Source organism: Mauremys reevesii, linkage group 19 (genome assembly GCF_016161935.1).
Source record: "Mauremys reevesii isolate NIE-2019 linkage group 19, ASM1616193v1, whole genome shotgun sequence".
Taxonomy (NCBI): domain Eukaryota; kingdom Metazoa; phylum Chordata; order Testudines; family Geoemydidae; genus Mauremys; species Mauremys reevesii.
Genome location: NC_052641.1, coordinates 25246858 through 25273370, shown reverse-complemented (window position 1 = coordinate 25273370; position 26513 = coordinate 25246858). Strand labels below are relative to the sequence as shown.

At 44.3% G+C, this 26513-nt stretch overlaps 1 protein-coding gene across 3 annotated transcripts in view; it reads right to left on the bottom strand.

Annotated features, from left to right (window-relative positions):
• The window catches only part of LMX1B (LIM homeobox transcription factor 1 beta), a 125257-nt gene extending 99015 nt beyond the window's left edge, over positions 1-26242 (bottom strand). Inside the window, exons 1-2 of one of the 3 annotated variants that reach the window (XM_039507203.1) lie at positions 25765-26242; positions 24990-25176 (exon numbers count right to left, since the gene is read on the bottom strand). In XM_039507203.1, coding sequence (XP_039363137.1) covers positions 24990-25176; positions 25765-25903 — 326 coding nt within the window. In that variant the 5' untranslated portion in view covers positions 25904-26242. The remainder of the gene's footprint in view (positions 1-24989; positions 25177-25764) is intronic. The other 2 variants (XM_039507206.1, XM_039507205.1) reach the window with 2 other exon arrangements.
• Between the last annotated feature and the right edge of the window lie 271 nt (positions 26243-26513).

The following is a 26513-nucleotide window of genomic DNA, read 5'->3' as shown; positions in this document are numbered from 1 at the left end:
CAGAAATGCCAGGCTGGAGGATTGCTTGGTGCCACTCTTGGCGGGGCAGAAGGGGCATTCAGAGAAGGTTGCACCCAAATGCTGTATGTGAGAAGGCTACTGGCCACTCCGTGCCCTTAGTGGAGTGAGTGGGGCTGCAAAGCGCAACCCAGGGCAGGAGCTGGCCCCGGATGTCACCTGAGGTGTATTGCACTGAAGCACGATGTGTGCACAGCAAGAGGAGCTAGCTGACTGCTGTCATTACACAGCCCCTTATTTTATAATTGTGCAACTCACTCAGGAACCGAGACATCCTTGCCTTTCCAGTGAGCTGCAGAGAAGAGCTGGGCTGGCATTTACATTCCCTGGAACCAATCATTCCCCTCTCTGCCCAGCTCAGGGGCGAGTCTCGGAGCTGCACGGGACAGGCCTGCTCCTCCTGAATTCTGCAGTCCTGTGAAATCCAATTCCAGCGGCACAACCTAGCCTGTCACCTCACCCAGTCACTCTGCAGCTGGCTGGGGACTTTTCCTCCTAGCATTTAGAGAAACCCTACTGACATAGTGTCAAACGATGAAATGTTGAAACATGCTACCTGGGCAAGGTGCTGGGCTGACCAGCCATGTAAGCTGCTACGCCCACCTCTGCTGCTCACACAGCTGACAGGAATGATGACAATGGCTAATGCAATGAGGCAGTTTGCTCTTGTGAGATGCCTGTCTCCTGGGTGTCAGCTGTAACTGCTTCATCACAAAATGATTCTTCCACCACTAACTCTGAGCCTGGCAGAATGCCCTGGAGCTCTGAGAGGGGATGGCGGCGTTGCTGGCTCATGCACGTGAGAAGGGAATAACCGATACCCAATTGCCACCCACATCGCTAAAAGAGACCCTATAATATGCACCTGAGTTTTATGATTGGTCTTAAGATTTAACCTAGATAAATACAGGATCTGTATTTGCTTTCCTACTCATCCCGTTGGCAGCCTGTGCTGCTTTGCTGTTGGTACAATGTGCTGCTTTTTAAAAGCTTGTGGGTGGGGGCTTTGTCACCGGCTGTAGCCCAGGTCCAAACCGCACCACCTGCCAGAGCTTTCCAACCCCACCAAGATTTATTACTTCAGTTCTGCATGCAGTTTCCTCACCTGCCAAACAGAGGAGCACAAAGCAGGTGCTTCTTTGGCACCAGACCAGGTGAGAGGCTAGTGTGGCATGCGGAGATGTCCCATGTATTTATTTAGCAGCTCCACTGTTTAGGATACTGCACGGTCTCTCACACCCTCTCTCCTTGCATTGGAATCCATCCGCTTTACAAATGCGGAGTTTCTCCCTCTGTCTAATAGACAAAAGTAAAAGGATGGGAGGTGGAAGAGGAAGTGTTTTTCCAAACTGGTCACATGACTGGTCATGGCTAGAGCTGAGCAAAACCTCTCCACCCCCACTGAAATAAATCAAGGTCAGGCCCAGGCCTGTGTAGGGGAAGTTGCGGGGGGAGGGGGGGGCTCGCACCCTGTGCACCCTGTGGTTGGAACAGCAGCAGGCTTTGCTCTCAGCATAAGAACTATGTGAGCCTAGCACCCCACCAGCATGGCAGCAGGGAAGGTGTCACAGCTGCTGCCAAACGCTGTGCGCCATCCCCAATGTGGCCAGTGGCTAAAGAACCTCATCTTGCCTGTAGGGTTGTGCCCTGGAGGGTTGGCTGCTGCTGGGAAACACCTGGCAATTTCTGCTGTGGAAATGGCAGAATTCGCTGTGGAACAAACTGCTCTTTGTTCTAGCTGATTGTTTTGCTCAACACATCTCAGTTGCTACAAGTGAGAGTCTACTTCCCTCATATGAATACCGATCACAGCGTCTAAGGGCAAATTTCAGAGGGAGCGCTCCCAACGTGAATTAAACGTTGGCAAAGCAGAGCATTGTGGCAGCACTAGATTATTGCCAATATAGCAGTTGCAGGGCTGCAAAAGTCAAACATGCCATTTGGTGCAAAGACCCAGCCACAAACCACTAGGGATCTGGGGGTTTGGTGGGTTAGCATTTGTTTTTATTGCAGGACAGCCTAGTTATTACGGGGCATGTACTGAGGTTTTTACATCTCAAATGCACCATGTGCTTCGTAATGTGACAGACTGTTATGAGGGCAGGAAAAGCATGGAAAGGCCCAATGAGTTTTGAATAATATGGATCAGTTTCTCTGGGGAATCAGGGGTCTTGTTTATTTTGTTCTCTCTTAGGTATAAAGGTTTGTAAACTTGAGAGTTTAGGGAGGGAAAGACAGACAGACTCCTCTGTTCTGGCCAGGAGCACTGCTCGTGCAGGGTGAGCATACAGCTGCCAGTTCTCCCCTCCCCTCCCATGGCTGCCAGCTGAAACAGGAAGAGGATGCTTCTCTGCCTTGTCCCCCACCCCCAAACACGGCCTACAAACAATAAGCATAGGCAACAAGAGGGCAACCTCATATTTCTCCTGGGGCGGATCCTGGAGCCAGGCCACAAGCAGACCCTCACTGACTCCGATGAAGCACTGCATGTGAAGAGACTCCAGGACCATGCCCTCAAACGCCACACTTTTACCAGGAACAATTCAGCTTTCTGAACGTTGAGCTGCAGTTCACTCCCTCACTGGCTCCTCAAACTCGCGCTGCAGCCCTGGCGTGCCAAAGTGGCCTGTGACCCTGCTGACTGGAGTTTTGCCAGCCAGGTGAAAGAACTTTGCAGATGACCACGTTGTACCTGCCTGTCCTCTCCCCCAAAGCTCGACAGAGGGCTGCAATAAAGGATATCTCATAAATAAAGTAAATAAAAATAGCATTGAGTTATAAATGTATTTGTAAAACATTAGCTGGGCTCTTTCACTGCAGAGTAGCAATTGCTACCCTCTTTCCCTGGGACATTTCATTGCCATGGTTTCCATTTCATCATGAGAAAGAAGAAAAAAAATTCAAACCTGAGAAGCATTTTCTAAATGGCAGTTTTATCTCAAATACAGGCAGAAAGACACTTCTTTCCACTGGGTCCCCCTCGATGCTAGGAACAGTGCCCCATCCTTTTTATACAGGGCCAGATTAGAACCTTCTAGCAGCAATGCCCCTGGCCGAACTATGAGGCAGGATCAGGCCTGTGTATCACACACAATGGGAGTTTTGCCATTGACTCCAATGGGAACAGGATCAGCCTGTCCACATCATTACAGCCACCAGTTGGGTGTATTTCATAGGAGTCATGGCAAGAGAGTTTTAAAAGCTGACTTTACTTCTCAAACCCAGCAAATAAGATGGATTCTTCCTGATAAATCCTAAAAACTTAAAAACCAGGACCTGGTATCCCTATATTTAAGGGGGGGGGAACTTACCAAAACAAAACCACCCAACCAAGATGAGAGCCAACTCAGCAGGTCTGTTGGAGGCATTTTCCTGTCATTGCCAGAGAACTCATGATCTGAAACATCTGCATTGTCTTACGCTGGTCATCTATACCCACTGTCCCTCTGAACTCCAAATGTTTCCTTTCTCCGCTGCTAGATGCCTCCGTGGGTCACAGACCCTGGAACACAAATCATTTCAACTTTTGGTGGGGGGTTGGGACAGAGGCTGGGAGGCTCTGAAATTTAATCCTCAAAGTTTTCTTTTTTTTTGGTCCAGCCAAAGGTTATTTTTCTTTCAAGAAGTACAAGTTAGTATCAAGTACTCCGAGAGCAGAAGACACCAAACCAAGTTCACTGTAGGTGGATTGTTGTTTCCCTTGTTTATTGACCCTCTTGTTCAGAGAGGGGCAGAACATGTCAAGAGTATCTGACACGCTGCTGTGTAAAGGTTCATGACATTCCCCTGAGTATACGGTTTGGTTGCCTTTGATAGATGCAGAACATACTGCATCATCTAGTTTCTAATAAAACAGACCTGTTAGTTTTTACTATGTGACATCCTGCTTGTGGTCCTTTTTAAAAATGAGTTACTGCCTTTTAGGCATGAAGGGGAATGGTATAGAGCCCAGAAGTTTCAAATGTTAAACCCCACAGATTCATGGGACTAACAGTGTTTCTCTGATTGTTCTCCAGAGTGAATTTTTGCTGAAATAGTCACAGCCTCTTGTTTGTTTGTTTTTTAAATCTCTGATATGGCAGAATATTGATTACAGCCCTAACCTTGTATTATCCTGGGACTTTGCTACAAAATCTGATGGTTTCTTTGTCATTTACAGATTTCCAAACATGTTTCCTAATCACGCTTGCATGTTATTTTATGTGTCACAATTCAAATATTCATTACACTAAAGTTTGTCTTGCAGTTTACATCAGAAATTTGTACAGATTTTCTCACTAACCTCACTGATAACTCAGATATTTTTTATTTTATTGTCTTCTACCCACTTGACCCAATTCCGCCCTGAGTTATGTGCTTGTATAATCCTGTACAAGATAATTCAGAAAATGAGATTTGGCCAAGGCAAAGACATTTCAAAAATACAAGCTAGGTTCAAATGATGCATCATTATTCAGTGGATTCCTTTACTTGTGTTATTTAGCAAAGTGTTCAGATTGTTTGTATGTTCATTTATCTGTTTGATCTGACTGTAGCTGCTGCTATATAAGTTAAAACAAATAAATCCCAATAAAGCAAAAGCAAATACTGGAGAAAAAGTTTTTATAAATCCAACAAATTCACCATTTCTGTAGCATATGATTGTTTGCCATGGGGCTTGTGGGCATTGGAGAGCCTTCTATCATGTGGAAGGCAGTGCTATGCAGTGGACAGTACACTGAATTGCTCTAGGAGAGTTAGGAATTGTTACGATTATGCCAAGTAGGAGCACAGACCGGGGAGCACAAGGCACTGAGGTGGCGAGTTTTTTAGAGGAATTCCTAAAAAACAGTTTCTTAAATACTGGTGACCAACTGATTTTTCTTCCTAAAAATTAACAGGAGTTGGCCTAAAACCAAAGAGCAGAAAATAAAAGCACCTTCCAAAAGCAGGTGTGTTGGTTAGTGTTGATTACATCAGCTTTTAGCAAATTCTTTTTATTAAATTTCAGCCTCTGTCTGTATGGGGATGATGCTGGATTGAAAAAAAACAAAGAAAAAAAACAAACCTCAAAGCTCCCTCCCTTTCCTCCTTTTCTGATTATCACTTAAAAAAATTAAAACAAAAAGGAAAAATTAAATAAGTAAATCCTCCCAAATGCAGAATTCAATATTTTCCTGATTTCCTTTAAAAAAAGCCCATAATTAAAAAAATCATGCAAACCTACTGAGAAGCAACTTTTCAAATACCTGTGGTTTCCCACATTTTCCAAGAAAAACAAAAGAAGATTTATAGTTGCTCACGTTAAATCTGAGAGGCTAAACTTTGAGAGACATATTCGCCCACCTGCTGCATGTGTATTAGTTCTAGCTGAAGAGAAGTCAATAAAAATGGAGAAAGAAGAATTTGCAGGGCTGGTTAAAGTAATAAGATTTGTTTCAGTGCATCTGATCTTTAGACTAACAGACTTCCAAACAGTTGGACAAGTAAATAAAGCACCACAGGGAACCGCTAGTTGAAATAGGTTACCACAGGGATACGCACAAAGGAATTCCCTCTACTGAGAAAAGACTGGAGCTATGAAACTATAATACCAACTATTGGGATGAATTGTTGACTTCCATGACACTCGGAGTAAATTCTATAGGTATCTGCTCTTTTAGCACTAAGTGATAAACTCTGCATTGAGATTTTTAAATGATAAATCCATTAATAATTACTGTAAACAACAGTAATGTTCTGCAATTCTCTCGGAGTCTATGCTGCTGAAAAGATCATTTGCTCTGATTTCCACTCATGGAATCCTTTTCTGGATGGGGGGATTTAAGGTAGTACAATGCAGCCTCTCGCTACATGGTTCTAACATGCATGGAACAGAGGGAAGCCTCTGTTTTTAAAACCTATGTTTTCTCTAAAGAAATAAAACTTTAAGAAATGAATACATTGATACTTCCACACCATTATGGGGTGTGCTCTGCAGTAACTGTACAACTCCCACTAGCTTGAACACGATAGTCAATACAAGTGACACAAAATAAGATACATCAAAGGGATGTGGAAATCACAGCATACAATGCTCGGGAGTGTAATGTGTATACACCAGACAACACTCTGCTCTAACAGTGCAGGGCACAAATACTGCACAAAGCAGAAGATGTCCCATGTTCATCCAGCTACTAGGGGGTGGAGGTGACTCTGTTGTAAGGTGCCATCTGAGCAGGACTTCTTTTCTGTGCTTGACATGAATAAGGGGATTAGGATGGCAAGTTTCCGTTAGCTCACTCTATCGAACAAAAGGCCCTGAGGTTTAGTGTCACACTGCCTGATAAAAGTACAGGAGCCTGTCAATCAAGGGTTTTCTAGGTACTTGTGTTAGTGACATAATCTTATTAGAAGATAAACCAGTGAAATCCTTTTCATGATGAAAAGTTACATTTAATTGCTCCTTTGCTTTTCTTCTCTTCCTCCTGTTCATTTGGCCATTTCACTTTGTTAATGTTGGATATTACAAGAGTGTAGCAGGCACAAAGATACAAACTAGCTGACGAATCATCCAAGCTAAGGCTCCTTTCCACACCAATAAATAGCTCTAAGGCGGCATGAAGCTCAGCAGTGTGCGAGCAGGAACAGTCCCTACTGGGGGTGTGAAGTGTTATCTAATAAATTAGCAGAGGAACTCCTGCACCAGGATGAAGTTGGGTGTTATACCAGTGGGTTCAACAGCAAGACAAGCTAAGGAAGAAATGGAAGCATCTAAGCAATGAGCAGAAGGATGAGTTTTAATTTCCTGGTAAAGGATCAATCCAATATTAACCTTTCACATTTGATCACTTTGCTTTCAGCGAATTTCAGGTATTTTTCTGCTTCACAGAAGGGAAGCAGATACTTAGGTCCAGAGTTGCCACTCTCACACCCCGCTGTGAATCAGCAGAGCCGCTGGGGATGATTCGCCTCTCGTGCAAACCAGGAGTAACTCCACTGGTGTTGAGTGGGGCTCACAAGTGGGTGTCAGAGGAAGATCAGACCCTCTGTGTGTAGGGTAACCAGACAGCAAGTGTGAAAAATCGGGACAGGGGATGGGGGGTAATAGGATCCTATATAAGAAAAAGACCCAGAAATCGGGACTGTCCCTATAAAATCGGGACATTTGGTCACCTTATCTGTGTGTCTCAGGGGCTGAGTAAATGGATCATGGGTGGGGGTAGGGAAGGGTTACGGTGAAGACGCAGCTCTTGTGTCATCGAAGACAGAGTGTGAGCATTCCAGCTCTTACCGTGGGGAGATCTCCCAGACCTGGGAGGAAGCCGGAGGGATGAGACGCATGGAGTCTGCTGGGGAAAGTGGGAGCAGGCAGGAGCAGGCAGCGTGTTCCACCCCAGTCCACACACACACACACACTCATGATGTAAAGTGCCCAGCTCCAGTATTGCTTCTCCCGGACATCCTCCCACCCCCACCTGGGACTGTTCTCATGTGCAGGGATATGCTGCTGGGGGAGAGCTGCCCATACTACCCCAGATCTCCTAGGACACTCCCTCCACAAGTCCCTGGTGTTAGCTTGGTGCCACAGCTACCTAGGGCCATTGGCAAACCCACATTCAGAGGGTCCATTTGGGCACAGCTCCAGTGGCCATCTTCTCCGTCCCCCATGTCTCTGCACCTACTGGGTTCATGAGTTATATGGTGCACAAAATGTAAATGTGTTTAGTAAGAACTGATTGTAAACCCTCTCAAGGGTGATGCTCGGTGTGCACGCGCACTGCAGGTCTACCCCATTATGTTGTGTGCTGTGTGCAGCTCTCTTTGTAACTTTCTTGGCTGATAGTTAAACATTAGCAAGGCCAATACAAGGGACAACAGCAGGCAGGGCTGGGCCCTGTGAGATGCTGAATACCCTCAAATTCTGTGATGTTAACAGGAACTGGGGCCCCTCAGCCCTACACAGGATCAGGCCAATATTATTAGCAGACCTCAATATGCTGATCTATTTGCTCCGGATCGATCTTTCAGTGGGAATCAGAAAGTGCAGAAATGCATGAAGATTTAAAACCATTTTGAAACTTATCTGAGTATTTTCAATATCAGGATGAAGTTTGTATTCTTATTTTAACTGGACTGATTCAGCCTTCCCTAAACTGAAAAGCAAGAGTGGGTCTCTAGGAACCTAAAATGGATGTATCATTCAAACTAATCTTGCAGAGAAGAGTCATACAAGTTACAAATGCTCCGATTATTGCAGAAAATTTCTCTGGAAGGTAGACTGGCATTAGCACTCAATCCAATAATCACTTGTACATGTGAGTAACATTATCCATGTAAAAGCAGCAAAGAGTCTTGTGGCACCTTATAGACTAACAGACGTTTGGGAGCATGAGCTTTCGTGGGTGAATACCCACTTCGACGGATGCATGTGAAGCTCATGCTTCAAAACGTCTGTTAGTCTATAAGGTGCCACAAGACTCTTTGCTGCTTTTACAGATCCAGACTAACACGGCTAACCCTCTGATACTTATTACCCATATAAACAGTCCCATTGAAGGGACCTTCTCACAGGAGTAAACTTAAGCACATGCAGAAGTGTTTGTAGGATCGGGGCCCAAACTAGAAATTATGGTTCCTGAAATAAAAAGTGAGATCATAGAAAAGTCCTGATTAATTACATGCAGACTGATATTCTCAATAAATTATTGTTACTGAAAGAGAATGAGTTTTAAGGGAATTGCACAAGTATGCAAATTATCAAGATAATTTAGCCCCTCACATGTGAATTGTTTAAAGAGAAAGTGAATTCCATTCATTTCATACATATAGCTGTCTCATTTTACCTAAATGCACGATTGACTGAACTTTCTCCTGCAGTATAAAATAATAATCTGAAATGGTTTGAGACGTTAGTTCAATTCTCAACTGAATTCACATATGCTCACAGATTAAAAAAATCCTACATCATTTATTCAAAAAGCTGCAGTTGGCATTGTAGAATCTTGTACTGTACTTTCCATGATTGTTTTAAGGACTAACAAAAATTTCCAGCAAATGTCTTAATTCTTTGCTTTTCAACACAAATGGGAGGAGCAGGCTGGCTGATGTTAGAACAAAACTGCTGAAAATTATCACGTAACATTAACCAAGCCACCAGTAGCCAATAAGTTGGAGGGGATAGAAATCTTTAGATTGCTGATCACATTCATTAACATTCCATCAATGCCACAACAGAAGAAATCTAACTCAAAGGCAACTTTAAGGCATTGTAATATATTTCAAATTAAATATTATTTCTGAATTTCTTCTAGAGAAAAATACCAATGATGTTACTTTAATTATAAAAGTACTTTTCTTCTCTTCCATCTCTTGTGTATCTTTGCACAATAAGTGATTTTTTTGGCAACACTCTAATGGCACAAAGTCAGCAGAAAAAGCTTTCAAATCTGTAGTTTTGTGTTAGATTAGAGTTTTCAATTAGTAAATTGAAAAAGTAGGTTGAAAACCATTTGAAAACAGACTGTTCCCTGCACACACAAAATTCCCACTGAAATCCATGTAAGATTCAGGACAAGGGTTTTCAGGAGAGAGATCCAAATCAGCTATTTAAAGTCCATCCTCCATTCAAGTTGCTGCACTTAGCATGCTAATCAATGAAATATCATTACTGTAAATCAAGGTTTAAAGGATCTCAGTGCAGGAGCGAGGAGGAAAGAACAATGGAAGACCTAACACAGAAATTTATTTTTACTGTTCAAACCTAAGCAAATCCATGAAACCATTAGGAAGTGCTGTCAACCAGGGTTTGAAATCGAAGAAAGTAGCCATTCAAAGCACAGTAGGCCCTTATAAACAGTTAATCCACGCAGCTGCAGTAGTTAAAGCAAACACACTACCCTTCACTGCCCCATCAATTACACATTCCCAGAAAAATTACACAAACTTTGTAGGATTTTTCTGAGAGAAGATAGATTCTTTTGGAGACTTGAGGTCAAGACAGGGCTGTTTAAAGTATATTATTAATAAATAAACATTTATTGCCAAAAAACCCTATAGGCCTTTGGGGAGGAAAATTGTGTTATTTTTGGCATCAAATGACACAAGCCATTTATGACATGAATGGCTATCACCAACCGACTGATGAAATGGCAAATGTCTCCCACTTAACTTCCCCTGGCTTCCTGAATCAACTTTTTCAAACACTTTTTTCTCTCTGAAATGGCAATAAACTCAATGTCATTTTGGTTTTCTCTCTGTTCTAGTTATTTCAAGAGCTGTAGCTGGAAAGGGTTGAAGGAACTTCCAGATGGAAGCTGAAGACTCCCCAAAGACGGGTAGGGTGATGAAAATCACATTGTTGGGGCTATGCATTGCCCTTGTTTATGTGTATTCTTGCTTGAGTGACAATTTGCAATTGGTTTTTAAATGGCTGGGCGAAAAAACCTGAGGTTTAATTGTGGCATCCAACAAATTGCATGTTGTAGCTCATGTCATTGAATGTATCCGCTGCGCACTCTGACAAACCAATGCCAAAATATGAGCTGATTTTTTAAGTTGGGGGGAGAGGGGGAGGAAAGCCACAAATGTAGCAGGCTTCAATTACCCTCAACAGCCAGGATTCCAGGATTCTTAAGATGGGTATGAAAGAAAGAAAGAGAGTTTGCTGACTTTGGGTTTGTTTTACAACCTAGCTGTAAGGTAAATAGCAGCTCAGTGAGTTCAGCAGCTAAATACTAGTAAGTGTCAGCAGACTAGATACATGAAGTATTATCTTAAATGTCTACGCACTCCATCGCCCTGGTATTTCCTTCAGAGGGAATGAGGGGAGCAGAAATCCCGCTCATTTGGGCTACAAGCTACAGGGGCAGATCGCTGCTTGAGACAGACTGGCACCACACATGAATCCTGCTGACCCACTTGATCAGTCTGGGGGGAGAGAGCTGGGCTGGGAGAAGGCAGAAATGGGTAAAGTCTGCTCTCCAGGGCATCCCCCTGGAGTCTCTGGGGACTTTCCCAAGTAAATTAATGTGGGCTACATCAATGTTAATTTACTCCACACCCCCAAAATCCCCTGGGGGACTGGCCCAGGCATGGATGATGGACTCTTAGGGGACCATGCTGACACAGGAGGAACATGCATCAAGTTCTGTGGGATTTCCCTAGGATCCCACAATATCCATCCAGGGGTTAAGAGGTCCCTGGCTGGTGGCCAAATCCACTTCACCATCACCCCTCACTGCATGACTCAGTTGTAACTGTGCAGCCCCCCCAAACGATAACCCTCTTGTAGCTCTTGCATGGCAGAGCAGGGTGTGGGTCTGCAATAAGAAGCCAGTCATGGCATAATGAGCACTGTCCTTAAGAGTTCAGTAAGTCATTCCGTAAGGGGAGTTTCCTATTATTACCAATGAAATAATGACATTTATCTCTACATGTGTCACATACTATGCAAAAATCCTTGGCACTATGAGCTGACAGCCACAAACACAGGGGCTTGCAGATTTACATAAACAGTCGACATGAGGAGTAAGTAATGATATCAGCAGAGCACTTCCAAGTTCTCTGTCTGTGCACCTCTCTCTAGCCTATTTTCTCTCAGAAAAAAAGTTTAATTTTCTTTCTAACTTGGCAACATTTTCATAACTGGCACTAAATGATCAGCTCATCCCAGCCTCCATGTCCAACCCCACGGCACTGCTGCATGCATGCAAGACCAGACACTCACCGAGATGCAGATGTAGGACATTGTAAAAACTGGTGCAAATACCCATGGTCACATACATGCAAAAATAAACACTCATGGCTGGAGAGCATGTGGCTGTAACACTGTTACTGTCACACATTTGTAATTTTCAAAGGAAAATTGAGTGGGCGCTTCTCTTACAGCCCCGGCAAATGGTGATAAATGAAATCATCAGCTAAGTCATTTCTTATATATGTGTATAAATAAAAACAAGAATGTCTCCAGACATTACAATGCCTCCAAATGTTTGGATTAGAAGAAAGTGAATCTTAGGAAGAATAAGAAAGAACCAGCCCCTGGGAGCAAAGCGATACCTAGGAATACAGAGGCAGTTCCTTGCTAGACCTCAGGGAGAAACACACTCTATGAAAATAAAGCCCAGGGAAACTGTTTATACCTCGTCCCAGAGATCCAAACAGACAGGAGCTTGGCTTTACCGATAATGCAGCAATGGATTCGGCTCATGCCACCCACATTTCGTCATTGTTTGCCATCTACTCAGCAACAGGCTTGTTCTAAGCGGTGACGTGGAGCTGTAGGGCTGGAGTCTCGCTGCAGGTGAAGTTGCAGCAGCCAGGGCCCTGCTGTGTTAAGCTGGCCAAGGAGCATCTGCTACCCCTGGGCCTGACCCCCTCTTCTGGCCTCAAGGAGGGAAAGGGCCTGGAGGAGTGAGGGTCTGTTATACCCAGTTCTCCCTGGTGAAAAGCTCCTGAGGGACACTACATTAGCGGCGTAAGTTAAAGTTGCTTCTCTGCAGCTTTAATTTACACCAGGGCCGGAAGGCTGAGACTCCCCACCAGCCTAACTGGACCCTGCCAGCCTGGGCACAGTGAAAATCAAGCCCATAATGCTTAGACAAACTCAAGGTTACTATGAACCCGCTTCTCCTCTCAGAGCAATTTACACCACTGAAACGCCATTGCAGTCACTGGTATTGTACAGTGGCGTGAGAGGAGAATTAGGCCCAACCTTTCTTCCCTTTAGATGTGCACCTACAAGATCAGCCCATACATGCTGTTCGTTCCATCCCCCTAGCTGTCAGGGTTTCATACTGCCACCCAGCATAGCAGGATCTAAGCACCTTCCCGGAGAATCAACAGCAAAGTCCCTAGTGGATTTCCTGGATTCTCTGGCACTTCCCCCTTTTCAGGTGTTTGGGGTATAGTTATTTGCTTTTTTTGTTCTGTTCTGTTGTATTGGTTGATTGGCTTTTATGGAGCCTTAATTATCTTTCACCACTGTTAGAAACTACACACCTGGAAAACTAAAATCTGAAAATCAAAAATAAAACATTGACAAAAAGCAAGAAGCATTTATTTTCTTGAGTACTGATCATCTGGGACATAAAGTGACATTGTTAAATAAAATTAAGAGAATCTGATGTATAATCATCATCATCATCATATGCCCCTTGTGTTTCTATCAAAAGAGCTCCAAAGTGAGCCAACACAAGACCAATGCAATACTTAAGTCTCACTTATCATGGCTTAAGTGGGAGTTAAGTGGGGCACTGGCTTTGTGCTGACCCCCTGCACAGAGGTGACTTGCACCCAGAGGGCGCCATCTCTCTCTCTCTCTAGGTTTTATCTTGTGCTCACCATCAGGCTGACTGTAATGTTTTAGAAACCGTAACAAACTTAGCCTCAGTGAACCCCCCTGTGAGACGGGCCCCGATGATCAGCATTCCCACTGCACCTCCACAGAACTAGGCACAATCGAGATAAAGTGACTTGCTCAGGGCCATACAGTCAGTGGCAGAGCTGGGAACAGATCCATGTTTCCTGATCCCCATCCCCGTGCTTTAGCCATGAGCCTGGGCACACAGCAGATTACACTGTTTGGAAGCAAACTGCAGGCAGACAAATGAGAAACAATATGAAACAATACGAAAAAATGAGCTTTACAGCCTAAATTGCTAGTATTTGCATACCCATATGGGGCCCGATCCTGTTTTCCCTATTGAAGTCAATGGCAAAACTTCCATTGTCTTCAACATGAGCAGGAGCAGGCCCGCAGGATCATACTCCACAGGTGGAACTTCTCTTGTCTTCTGAGGAAGCTCTGTGCCAACACTGAGGGTAACGCACGGCTCACAAGGTTAACGCTGTAATTAATATTAGGTGTTTTACCTTACAAAGAACCCAATCCTTTATGCCCCTAGCAGCCCCACTCATTTATCTCTAGGCATTTCTATCCTGTAAGTAAATAGACCTTGCATGATGCTGCAAGCCACTGCATACCAGAGAACCTGGCTTCAGCGGCACTACTCACAGGAGTCATGTGAATAAGGATTTACAGGCTCAGTCAGACCCTAACTCGGCCCAATGAACTGGTAGCACAAATGGCTCTAAACAGCGAGTGTTTTCTTATGCTGATGATTCCCATATACGGACTGTGCCACTAACCTCAGGGGGAACACAGCTCAGAACGCACACCAACAACCTGAAGACTGCTCTCTAAAATGATTGCAAATAGATGTTTGATTGCAAGCCCATCTGTACGTGCAAACCAGCACAGACAGACTATACTGTCTGCAAAGCTCACTGCATGATTATTACCATCTCTGAAAAGCAAATGTTTTCTCACATGCAGAGATGCAAATGCAATACTCACGATGCCAACAGAAAAATTACTTCTGAGGATTTCTAAAAAAATCAGCAGATGATGGATATACCCCCAAATGAACATGTTAGTAATAGAAATTAAAAGCCCTATGCTTATACCTGTGGGTCCCCACGAATCCATCTAGATCCAGCATGGATTTGAGGGCATACAATAAAGTGTGGTACGGATGCTGAATTAATGACTGATTACCACAGATCACTTACTACATTTAAATGTATGCAGAAGAGCTTGAGTATTTGTGGGTGTCGCTTGGGTCACTGGTATAGATCAGAAATGGTTGTACTTCATTGTAACAAAGTTTGGGAGTTGCCCCAAAGTGGGAGTCAAAATAGTGTCATTATTCTCTATTTCTTTCTCTCTCTCTCTTTTTTTTTTTGCTACTCACTGTAATTTCATAATTTTCTACAGTACTTTATTTTGATTTGCTAAGAAATCTGTGTCTTTGTGTGGCGTAGGATGCATTACTTATCATACATACATAATACCAAAAGGAAACTCCAGCAAACAGAAGAACTCCCAGGAAATGGACTGAAATTGTGACACACTGAGGAAAAGTCTGAATCAGAAAATCTGCTAAATTATGCTCCCACGGGGAGCTGCAGGAATAGAAAGTACCAAGTGGTATAAAATGTTAGCTGTAGGCAAGCCATTATGTCAAGAGATTAGGGTCCCGCGGGTTGAAAACAACTGTGTTGTGGGGTGGACGTTAATGAGAACTATAACCTTTCTCTCAGTAATGAATTTTGGCAGGTACAATGCTGCAGCCTTAGGGCTCAGCCCTGCAAAGGGCTCCGTGCCCTCAGCTCCCATTGACTTTGAGGTACTGAGCACTCTCAATTCTCACTGAGGAATCAAGCCCTGAAAGAACAAATGTTTCTCATTGACACATTTTTGTTACTTCAATGACATGCTATTCCCGGTCACAACTTCCTTATCATTACTGGTTGCAATTCACAGCCATATATGACTCACAAGAATCATATTTTGTCACTGATCTTCAGAAATAGCAGGGAGTGCATTTGTATTCAAGCTGCAAGTAAACAGAAACACAAGGAAAGTTTTGTTTGTCAATCTGAGAAAATAATTAGCAACTTCTAGATCTGGTAGGAAAAGCTTTAAAAGAGTATTACCGTTTCCTGCTGCAGCCTCCGATTTGCAGGTTTACTATCCCGACCACAAGTGTGACAATTGCAATAACATTATCAAGAGAATCAATTATAGAAAGATTTTTTTACCCAAAGTAAGTGGTGCTCCTGATTATACTAAAGGACACATGCTATTTGCTTTACACAAGCAAGCTTCCTAACTGAAGTCATTTACGAGACGGATTTGGTCCTCAGCATATGCATATAAATTCCACCAGCTCTAACAGAGAATACGTGTGCTCTAGTACATTATAAATAATACACTGATTACAGTAAAATCAAGAGCCAGATTCTGCCCTTTGATACACACGAATGGCTCCTGTTGAAGTCTATGGGAGCTCCATGCATGCAATTTCATCTCAAAATCTGTAGGAAAAGATATTGTCTAGGTGAGGGGGAAAAGGGTGTATTTCAGAAGCAAAGTAAATAACCTTCATGATGAGAATATATTCTTCATAAATGTGTTAGCTTCTGATAGAAATGCCAGAGTCTGAAGCATTAAAGTCCCTAAGAACTAAGGTATTCAGTTTTGCTACTTTCTTAAATTATTTTTTAAGTCATCAACAAGTTCTGTACTCAGATCGCTGTATAAGTTCAAGAATGAATCACTCTAACAAAGTAACAATCTAGGAATAATTATATTAATAATTTTCTGTAATACAACCTTGCAAATGTCTACTCACTTGCCCACGGCAAATAGCTATTTTTGATGGGTAAGTTACATACTCTAAATTTTGTCAGTCATCATGATAAAAGGGAAGCAAGTAGGTTTTGAACTGAGGTTGGTAAATTTCCATTACGATTTTGCAAGGCTGTTCTAATACATCCTTAGCTCTTTGGGAAAAAATCTTTTATCTCTTGAAAAGATATTGCAAGTATCATACTATATGAACTATAATTTATTATAAGATGGGTTAATTCTACATACTGTGTATTAAACTGCATAACTTGCTATAAATAATACCTTCTAATTACAAGGTGTTTTGCAAGTACGGTAACTGTCAGGTAAAAAGCAATGGTAAATGTGTATTTTCTTTGTATCTGTTTGTATAAAGAAAAAATAATTTTTCAAAATATAAATATATTTAGTAGCAAGTGGTGTTTATTTTGCAAATCTGTTTTGAAAACAGCTTGTTCATTTCTTCCAGAGAGCAAACATCCTCATTCTCCCCCCACCATCATTTTTACAATCATAAATTATCTTTACTCATCATAAGACCTCTTGATGCCAATGCCTGGGCCAAATCTCCTTGACTGCATTAAGTCATACCAACTGGGCAAGGTGCAATGCTCTAAGCAATTTCAGACATACCAAAACCAAAAATAAACAAACCAAAAACATCCCACAACCAGCCCCTATATTGAATCTGAGAAATATCACTCTTGCCAAAATAATTCCAGGAACTCAAAACCAAAAACAGGGTTGCTAGCTTTAAACAAAAACAGACTATCAAATATCTGCCTCAAACTGATCCTGAATTTAAAGAAGCATCTAGAATTTATGGGACAATGTGCCTGAATAAGGTAAGCAGGATTTTGCCTATTAGTATACAGAATATAAACACTACAGAGATTTTTACTGAAAACCAAAAGTCAGCTATTTCTAACCTAAAGTGATCTGCCTTCTTATCTCCTATGTTCTGCTCCCTCAGCTCAGAGACCTAGCATGGCCACTTTCAGCATTTACCTTATATTGATAGTTGCAAGTCAAATGTATTTTTACCCAATTTCTCATAGAGAAAAACCTGAGTTAATTTCCCAAATGTTACCAAAGCTGCCGTAATGCCTCTTGTTGGGAGCCAACTTCCACATGGTTCACTGTTACATTTTTTAAAATATCTTAATTCAGAGACCACTTCCGGCTTCCATAAGATTCCCATACTATCCTTTTTTAAAAATGCATTTTAAGTAATAGGTTTAGGCATCTGATACCAGCATTGTAGAGTTTCAGAGTCCTGTCCTACAAATAGATTTTATCATAGTTAGCTGCCTACTTATTATATTTCAAGTCAGCTACAGAGATAGGGTAGTTTCTGCTTTCTGTTACACCAGTATAAATCCCGAACAACTTTACTGACTTCAGAATTTGGCCTCTAGCTAACTCAGCTGTCAGGTTTCACACTATGCATAACTAACCTTTTCCTTTGTGTCAGAATAAACGCGTGCTTCTTTTTATATTTTGTAGGGAAGAAGAGACTGTCATTTCATTAGGAGTCAAACTTTGCTTTGAGAGTATAGCAGTCATCTCAAAAACACGCTAAGAAAACCTTTATACCTCACCATCCAAGAGAAAAACGTGGTTTGGGTTTTGTTTTGTTTTTTAAACTAGAAATTACTGCATAATTCATTGCTCACTGGTTTTTATTTTTTACTACTTAATAAATAGCATGATATATCACACAAAGCAGAGGAGGAAAATGTAAGTATATGAAACAGTTTATCTGTAGTTATTTTGCAGACACCCTTTTTGGTTTGGTATAACTACATAGTGGAAGCCAATGTTATATGCTTTTTATTGTCATTCATTAGAGGTTAAAATCGACAGCCCACTTGTGACTTTACTTCCTCTACACAATGATCTAATTCAGGCCAAGAAGCACAAAATCATTCGCTAATAAAATTATGAAACATTATTGAGCTATACAGATATTTACAAGCCCTGCACAACTGCCATGAAAACTGAACAGCATAAGATTTTGAGGTGCAAAATCTACTTGCCTCCCCTTTTCATGATAATGCTAAAAGAATATTTTACTAGCTTCCAAAATTACTTCCTTTGGCAAATCAGCAGAGGTGTATATCTGTGTGTGTGTGTGGGGGGGGGGAATCTATGCACATTTATACACATTACACAGAGAGAGAGAGAGAGAGAGAGAGAGTATGTTTATATTTACATATCGATATTTCATTACACCTACTGAGGGCCCAATCCTCATTCCTTGTATACTCAAAATTCCCACTGCATCCACGGTAAGTGTGCCGGGAATGCAGGCTTAAGCTCAGAATGAACATACTGTATACTTCATTCAAATAGAAGGGCAAATATTAAGTACACTAATGTTTTGCTTCACCTTGTTATGACATGAGGTACGTAAGCAATGAAAAGCAAACACTTCCTAGACAAAAATTCATAAAAACATATCTTGTAAAGAAAATTACTCTTCACTTAAATTTGAATCATAATTGTAGAATGTAAAAAATATATCTTTTTCTCCTGGACATTTCACCCCTGCTATATTTAGAAGTATTTAATTATTACTAACTATCCCTCTATATTTCAAGTCCCCGTGGCAGCAAGCATTTTAAGCTTCATAAATCGTTATATGCTGATCGATGGGGAGATGAATATGGACGGGTCACACAGTTGGAATGGAAATAAACCAATAACATAGTTAATCTGAGAAAATACAATAGGATTCATATATTTTACCATGACTATGATATGTTATTTATTGTTGAAATAATGTCATGTATGTTTTTTACCTGTTTCAAATTTTGGTCCCTCCCCAAAATTTTTTTTAAAAAATCACCTGCTCTCTTAACAGAGTATGAACTATCGATATCAACAATATATTTCAAAGAAGAATATTTTCGCAATGGATGTCCTATGTATTGGTTATTCTTCTGTATATAATTAACAGTTAAACCTTAGAAAGTATCCATTACTCCTAATTCATATAACTGTACATAACCCACATTATATAAAGGTCTTCCTTCATATTTTCTGCCATAGGTAAGAATAATTATGTTATTATTAATAATTTAAAACTCCAGAAAAGTTTCAATGAATATTTTAAAAAACAGAATTGTCCCCTCAGATTAATAAATCCTACTGAAATCCATCTCCGTGCTAACATTTACTAAAAATATCCTCTAAACCAAAACTTAGTCTCCTTGTTGGCTCTGCTGGTACCATGCTTTCTCAGAGCCTGTGGAATTATCTTCTCTGTAACCTTTTATACATGTTACATGGGGATGAATTCCTGCTGACACAGCAGCAAGTTGAGGTTTTTCTGCCTGGTCTCTGGCTATTCAGGTGACGTCATTGGGAGAAATAACAGTAACATTTCCTAAAAGCCCCTGATGTCTAGTGCCTTTGTTTCATTCAGCTTTAGGAGTGGAATTGTTTAGAGGTATTATTAAAAACTAGTTTTGCAAAACATTTTTAATGTGGCTGATTGATCTGATATACAGGAATGTTTAGATTTTCAGCAAAAGTACCAGAACATTTAAAACACTTTTTAGCATTTTAATGGATGCCATAAATTAATCATTATCTGATATTCTGGACATATGCATATACTGCTCCTGATCTCTGAGCTTTGATCAGCATTTATGCTGTTTCTTAACAACAGCCTAACAAGGAGTACTGCCAATCTACCAGAAGAAGTAAATGAAACAGACTGGGATGGCATTGCTCTGCCCAATTTTAGCTTGTTCTGATTCTGAAAATTTGTACTGATGAGTGCACCGATTAAAAGAATGTGAAACTGAAAACAAACAGAACCTTTCTGTTAGTAAATAGTTAGGATCCCTACTACATGGAGCTGATTCCGAGAGCCCAAGTCACCTCTTATGCCCTGAATTTTGTCTACATATCACAAACTACTCTCAGGATATACATGTTTTCTCTCTGGAAAATAAAACATTTTAAAAAATGGGAAACATTTGCTACCAAGAAGCTTTAGTTTGCTTTCAATTTAAAAAATATTTTGACTGGAAAATACGTTTGACTGTCTCACTCGCCAGAGAGAATTTGCAGAACCTGAAAAGGCTAAAATTTAGTGTAGCAATGATATCCCCTTGCACTTCTTTTGCCTCTTAGTCATGCACTGACCCTCGTCGATTTCACATAAAAAAAATCAGCATAATCACTGACAAACAAAGGCCCAGAGATCTAGAGCAGCATCAATACATGCGGCAATGTTTCTTTTCCGGGACTGAATAAGAATGCTAATACAATGCCTGATATGTCTTGGTACTTTGGATAAAAATCTAAATATTTCCCTTTCTTTCCCTAAACAAAATGCAAAACCAATTGTTGAAAAATATGGAATTTTAACTAATGTGGCTGTTTGGCTGCTCATATGTCTGAACTCCGTTTACAACTGTATTCCTTGACTAAATGCATTCCTTCACTACCTTTATTTCCAAAGCTACAATCAGAGTAAGCGTTGTTCTACAAAGAATATATATAACAACTAAGCTAAATCAACCATCATACTTTAAAAGATTAAAACTGGATGTACAATTACAGAACATTACCACGCAGCAAGAAATAAGACAATATTTATGTAACCCCGAACACGTAGCTCACAGCAAAGCAGAAAAATATAACCACAGTTAAATGAAGGGAGGAAAGCATAAATGGGAAAACATTATGCTGTTTATAAATTACCAATGTTTTTGTAGCAGAAAACACTGCTGTAAATACTACAATTAGTAATTTCAATAGAGCAAATAACCTGCACTAGATTTTACTGCTGCAAAAGCTGAAACATCGTTTTTGTTTTTTGGTTTTTTATTATTGATAAGTATTCGTTCAGTGTGTTTCTGTATATCAGCGGGATAACTAATTTTTTCCAAGTTCAAAGTATCACCTTTGGGCCCAATCCTGTCACTCTTCCTTTGGCAAAGCTCACATTGAAGTCAACAGTTTTGCTTGAGTTAGGCTAGCAAGATCCCGCTCTCAGTGTCTGCTGTAGCACTGTGTTGTCTTCACTTAAACTACTTGCAACCAAATGCACCCCTGCCCCAACAGTAATGTAAATTTTTTGCAAAATAAATATTTAATGTCAAAATCAAAAGATTGGTCTGTACTATCCACCTCCTGTAAATATTTATAGAATTGAACATATGACCAAGATGCTGAAATACACAAAGTCACAGACATGCAGCCCCGTGATGTAGTGGAGATATTCATGTAATACATTTCATTTATCATGCACCTTTGACCACTTCATTCTGCACCCTGGCCACTAATCCATCTCCCTCAGTATTTATTCTAACATTTCAAACCCAAGTACAGCTGCAAACAGACACCATTTTTATTTTAAAAAGAGAAAATAAACCCACCAAAAAAAAAAAAAGTTTCCTCCTTTCCCCACAAACCCCAAATTACAGAGGACAGGCAACAATAATTCCTGACCCTGTGGAAGGTTTAAGGTCTGATATCTGACCCTTCAGAAGCCTGCTTTCTTTGGAAAGAAGAGACCCGAGTTTTCCAAAGATACACATAGCACTTGACTATAGTCCTGGGAGTTCTGGAGAAATCTGGTCTTTCAATTGCATTAATACACACAGAAAAGCTATTTTCAGTAACTTTTAGTGATTAAGAAAATCTTTCTTTTTTTCTTTGAGTCATGTACGTACATGGGATTTAGGGTAACACAAACATCTGACTTTACTAATACTATTCTTCATATCCCTTGAGCTGCAATTTTTTACAAAAGCATCTCTTAATAACGTGTGCGTATACACCATGGCACATTCTGGCGGGAGGTAAAGGTTTGTTTGTAGGGGTTTGCATTTGAGATGACGGCACAACGCATTCATAGCTTCACCACCTATGGGCAACGCAACCCTCCACACTCTTGCTGATAAAACTTGTGCACACACCTCATGACCAAGGAGGTGTGTGTAGTTATTTCTACACTTTAATTAACAAGAATTACTAATAAGAGAAGATTTCCAACAGCCTAAAACACAGCTGCTAGAGCAAGAATGGAATCAATATCAGTTTAGTTTCACATGCTTTATCTTTCAAATTTAATAAAATTTCAGGGAAAAATCATTTTGATTTACCATGTCTTCCCCCCCCACCCCCCTTTACTATTAACTACTTCTGCTGTCAGTCCTTGGGGGCACACACAGCAGGTTATCATGTAATGTCACACTAGGTGCTGTGATTCAACAAAGGCAAACATGTTGATATCTTTTTATTGCTAGTCAGCCTGGACACCCCGTTTACCCCTATACAATTAGAAGCCTTTGATAATATCTAAAATTCTAAAGAGGATTTATTTCTGTTCTAACAAAGAATTTTTTTCACAAAGGGACAGTCCATTGTTTTGTTTTCTAAGATATTGTCTTTTTGCGAAACTCTGTTATTTTACACAGCCTGCAAAGGGAATTATCTCCTGCATGCTGTTCCTAACACTTTTACATTTCAAAGAATTTTGTGTGGGTATCCAAAGGGGTGTTTCTTAATTTAAAAAAAATCTTGAGAAGTATCTTGTTTATTTATACAGTCAGATGTTTCATGGATCTGACATATCTATTAAAACTAAATTCTCTGTAACTGTTACAAAACGAGAATATGTGAAAATATTAATACTTGTTAAAACCAAACCCCCCCAAAACGAATCTGTGCAGTTCAGTAAGAAAATGCGTAGGCAGCTATTGTTTTCCATATAGCAGTATCTGGGTCTGTTGAAGCTTCTTTAATAACACATCGGTTAAGGCTGCAGTATGAAATTACACATTCTATTGTAACTCCTAAGTAGGGGGACATCCATCTAGGCCATTCATACAGGAGTTATAACCCTAACAATATTTCTACTCAGCATGTCATGTTAGCATTTACTACGAGTTTCCATGGAGATGGATTTTCATGCTGTAGCTATGAAATGCACATTGTTGCCACTAAGGCACTTCAGGCCCTTTCTGGGAGCCTGCTGAATGCCTGACAAAAGTTGATGCAAACCAATAGTTGTTGTTCTTTGTTTGTTGCCAGACTTCTAGCAGAGCCACATTATGTCCTAGTGATTGAAGTGCCCATGTTCACCCCCCTCCCGACACAAAACGGACCCTAAATTTTAGTGACAAGCATGAAGTGGCTTTTGCGGAGCGGCCAAGCAGCTAAGCGGGGCAGGAACTTTGCGTGGCAGAAGGGCCTCGCCGCTGGGGCGGGCTGGTTTGCATACAAAGCCCGACATTTGGGGAATAAAGGGATAAATAAAGTCAAGTCTCTCGGGAGGCGGGAGGCCAGGAGTGGTGCACGGAGGCGTCTCTGGAGCCTCCGGCCCCGGCCGAGGCGGCGGGACCGGCTCCGAGGGGCCGAGTCCCCCCGCGCCCAGTCCGCAGCACATCGGGGGCTCGGCGGCGGCCTTTGCGGGAGGCGGGCGGGGCTCACACGCCCTGGGGCGAGCGGCAGTGACCGAGCCCCGGCCCCGCTGTGCCCGGAGCTGGCACCCGGGGCAGGCCCCGCTCCACGGCAGCGGCCGGGCAGCTGCCCCCGGGTCTGAGCCGCCGCACCAGGCGGTACGAGGGGCCGGCCTGGGGCCTAGCGCGGTCCCCGGGGCACCCTGCAGCCCGCCCGCTGGCGGGGACCGGCCCGCGAGCCGCGCTGCCCGGGCAGGGGCCAAGCGCAGCAGGTGGCGCTTGGCAGGAACCTGCCCTGGGGCAGGGGCCGCTGCCGGCCGGGGGGGGGGGTTCGAGCCGATCCGCCGCGGCGGTGCCTCGGCGGGGTTGTGCTGGGCGGCCGGGGAGGCAGCGCTGGAGGGCGGCCGCTTTCCGTCCCTTGAGCCAGGTGAGTCTCTGCACCCAGCCCCGGCCGGGCAGCCGTCCCGGAGCCGGCTTGTTCTTCTCTAGTGACAGCACGGGGCTGCTGAGACTTCGCACGGGTTTCTTAGGAACGATTTTTCGTTATCTCGCAACAAAAGGCCAGTGAAAAACCCGACTAACACGTCACCCAACAGCCCGATTACTCGGGTTTAATTCCTGTGTTAAAAAGCCAACTACAAATCCCTCCCCGGGATGCCACTGCTCCCTTCTGCACCCCGCGAAAACCCCGTGCCCCGGCTCTGCCGGGACTTTCACGCCGTCCTCACTGCAGCGGCCCACGGTGTTATTTATTTCGAGTTTTTTTAATAACGTTTGGAACAAACTGATTTTAGAACCAAGATTAAATTCTTCAAAACACCTAAACCTGCCGCGCGGGGAATGTTCTACTGAAAGGGCATTTCTGCTCTTAAACCCGAGAATGATTTACCCACGGTGCATTTCCATCAAAACGCTACGAATTCCCGGCACGAATTTCAAACGATTTGAGCTCGAATTTAGCCGGGGCGCTAACTAACCAACCCCCTTGTCACTCGGACACCAACCGCGGTGTTATTTAACACGTATAAAACCACCCGATGCAAACTCCCTTTGCTACATGGGCAGCGGAGTATTTAACTCTTATACCCCCCTCGCACATTCCTAGCTTGGCCATTTGAACCCGCACGAATCGTTCTGGGGTCCGGGCGCGCGGCCCTTGGCTGGGCGCTCTCCGATCACCGCACCATTAGGGGCTTGTTCTGGTTTTCGTTTGAAAACTTTTTGGCGTTTCCCACCAAGGCAGCAGAACTCGGTGCGAGGCTCCCGGGGAGCCGGGGCAGCATGTTCCGTCCCCCGTGCCCAGCGCCAGGCCCGGCAGGCGCGTATGGCCCGGCGAGAAGGGCCCTGGGCGCCCCGGGGGCAGGCGTGCGGGGCAAGGGAGAAGGGTGGCTTACTGTTGGTAGTCCTGTTTGCAGTACAGTTTTCGATCCCGGAAGTAGCAGCTGGTGGTGAGGGCTTGTTGACACACTGCACACTGCAAACACTCTTCGTGCCAGGAAGACTCGTTCACTCTCATCAGAAAACGGTCTGAGATCGGCCGCTGGCAGCCCTCGCAAACCGCCTGGTTCTGACACTCGGACCCTAGGAAACAGCAAAGGGGGATGTGAAAGGCATGTGCAGATGGCCCCCGAAACGCTCCCGCTGCGCCCCAGCTCGGGCTCGGCCAAGCGGGGCGCTGCCGCGGCTCGGCCCGGGGGTCCGGGATCCCCCCTTCCCCAGGACCGGCTCCCACGAAACAAGAGCGCGAAGCAAACTTGAACCACCCCGATTTCGTTTGCGTCGGGCAGCCTCGGCTCGCGGCCCCGCTTCCCTGCTCGCGACTCTCTGCTCCGCGCAAAACCGCCTGGGGAAGTTGCAAAACCCTGGCGCGGGGTCACCGCACAGTCCGCGAAGTGCGTGTGGCGAGCCGCGGCCCGCGGGCGGCAGGGCCCGGGCTGCCCGCACCCAGCGCCCGCCCCGCATTTTAAGCAATAGGGTTTTTCGGTCATTTAAAACTTCGCCTCCCGCCGAAGTCCGTCAGTGAACCCCGCGTCCGCCTGCCCGTGCGGGGCCGGGTTTGGGGGGGCGGTTTCCCCGGCGCGGCGCGGGGCAGCGGCTCCCTCCGGCGGGCTCCGGGCTCGGCGCGGGGCAGGCGGCGGGGCGCTCGGCCCGGGGCACGGCCCGACTCACCCAGCAACACGCCCAGGGCGGCGGCGCCCGAGCGCAGCGGCCGATCTTCCACTTTGATGCCGTCCAGCATCGCGGCGCGGTCCGGCGGGCCCCGGCCGAAGCAGCGGTCCAGGGACTCGGGGCCGGCGGCGATGTCCATGGGGGCCCGGGCCGGGGCCGGGCGCGGGCGGCGCTGCAGCGGGAGGAGGCGGGAGCCGCGCGTGTCTAGCGGGGGCACGGGGCGCGCTGCCGGGCCGGGGCCGGGGCGGGGGCGGCCGCCCAGCGGTCAGGTCATGCTGCAGCCGGCGCCGGGCGGGGGTCACCTGCCGGCGGGCCGGGGCCGCAGCCGGAGCCGGGGCGGGGCCCGGGCCGGGGCCGGCGGGCGCCGCGGGAGATCCAGGGCAGAGGCGGCCGGGCTCCCCGGGCGCTCCCCACTCACTGTGCCCTGCCGCGTCCCGAGGAGCCGCTCCGTTTAGAGCGGGGCTGCGGCGGAGGAACACACCCACCCGCGGAGCCGCCTCACCCCTCCTCAACCTTGCTGACATTTGAACTCCATTGGCGCTCCTGGTATCGCTGCGCCGCGGTGATCCGTCTCCTCGACGTCAAATAGTGCCGTCGCGGCGCGAGCCCCCGCAGCCCCCGCGGGCGCCCAGGTGCGCGCGGCTCGGGGTGGCCCGGGCAGGGGCCGCGTCCAGCCGGGGCTGCGCTCTCGGGAGCGCCCCGGCCGGGGACAGTGTCCTTGCGGCTCCCCACCCCCCGGGGGCAGAGTG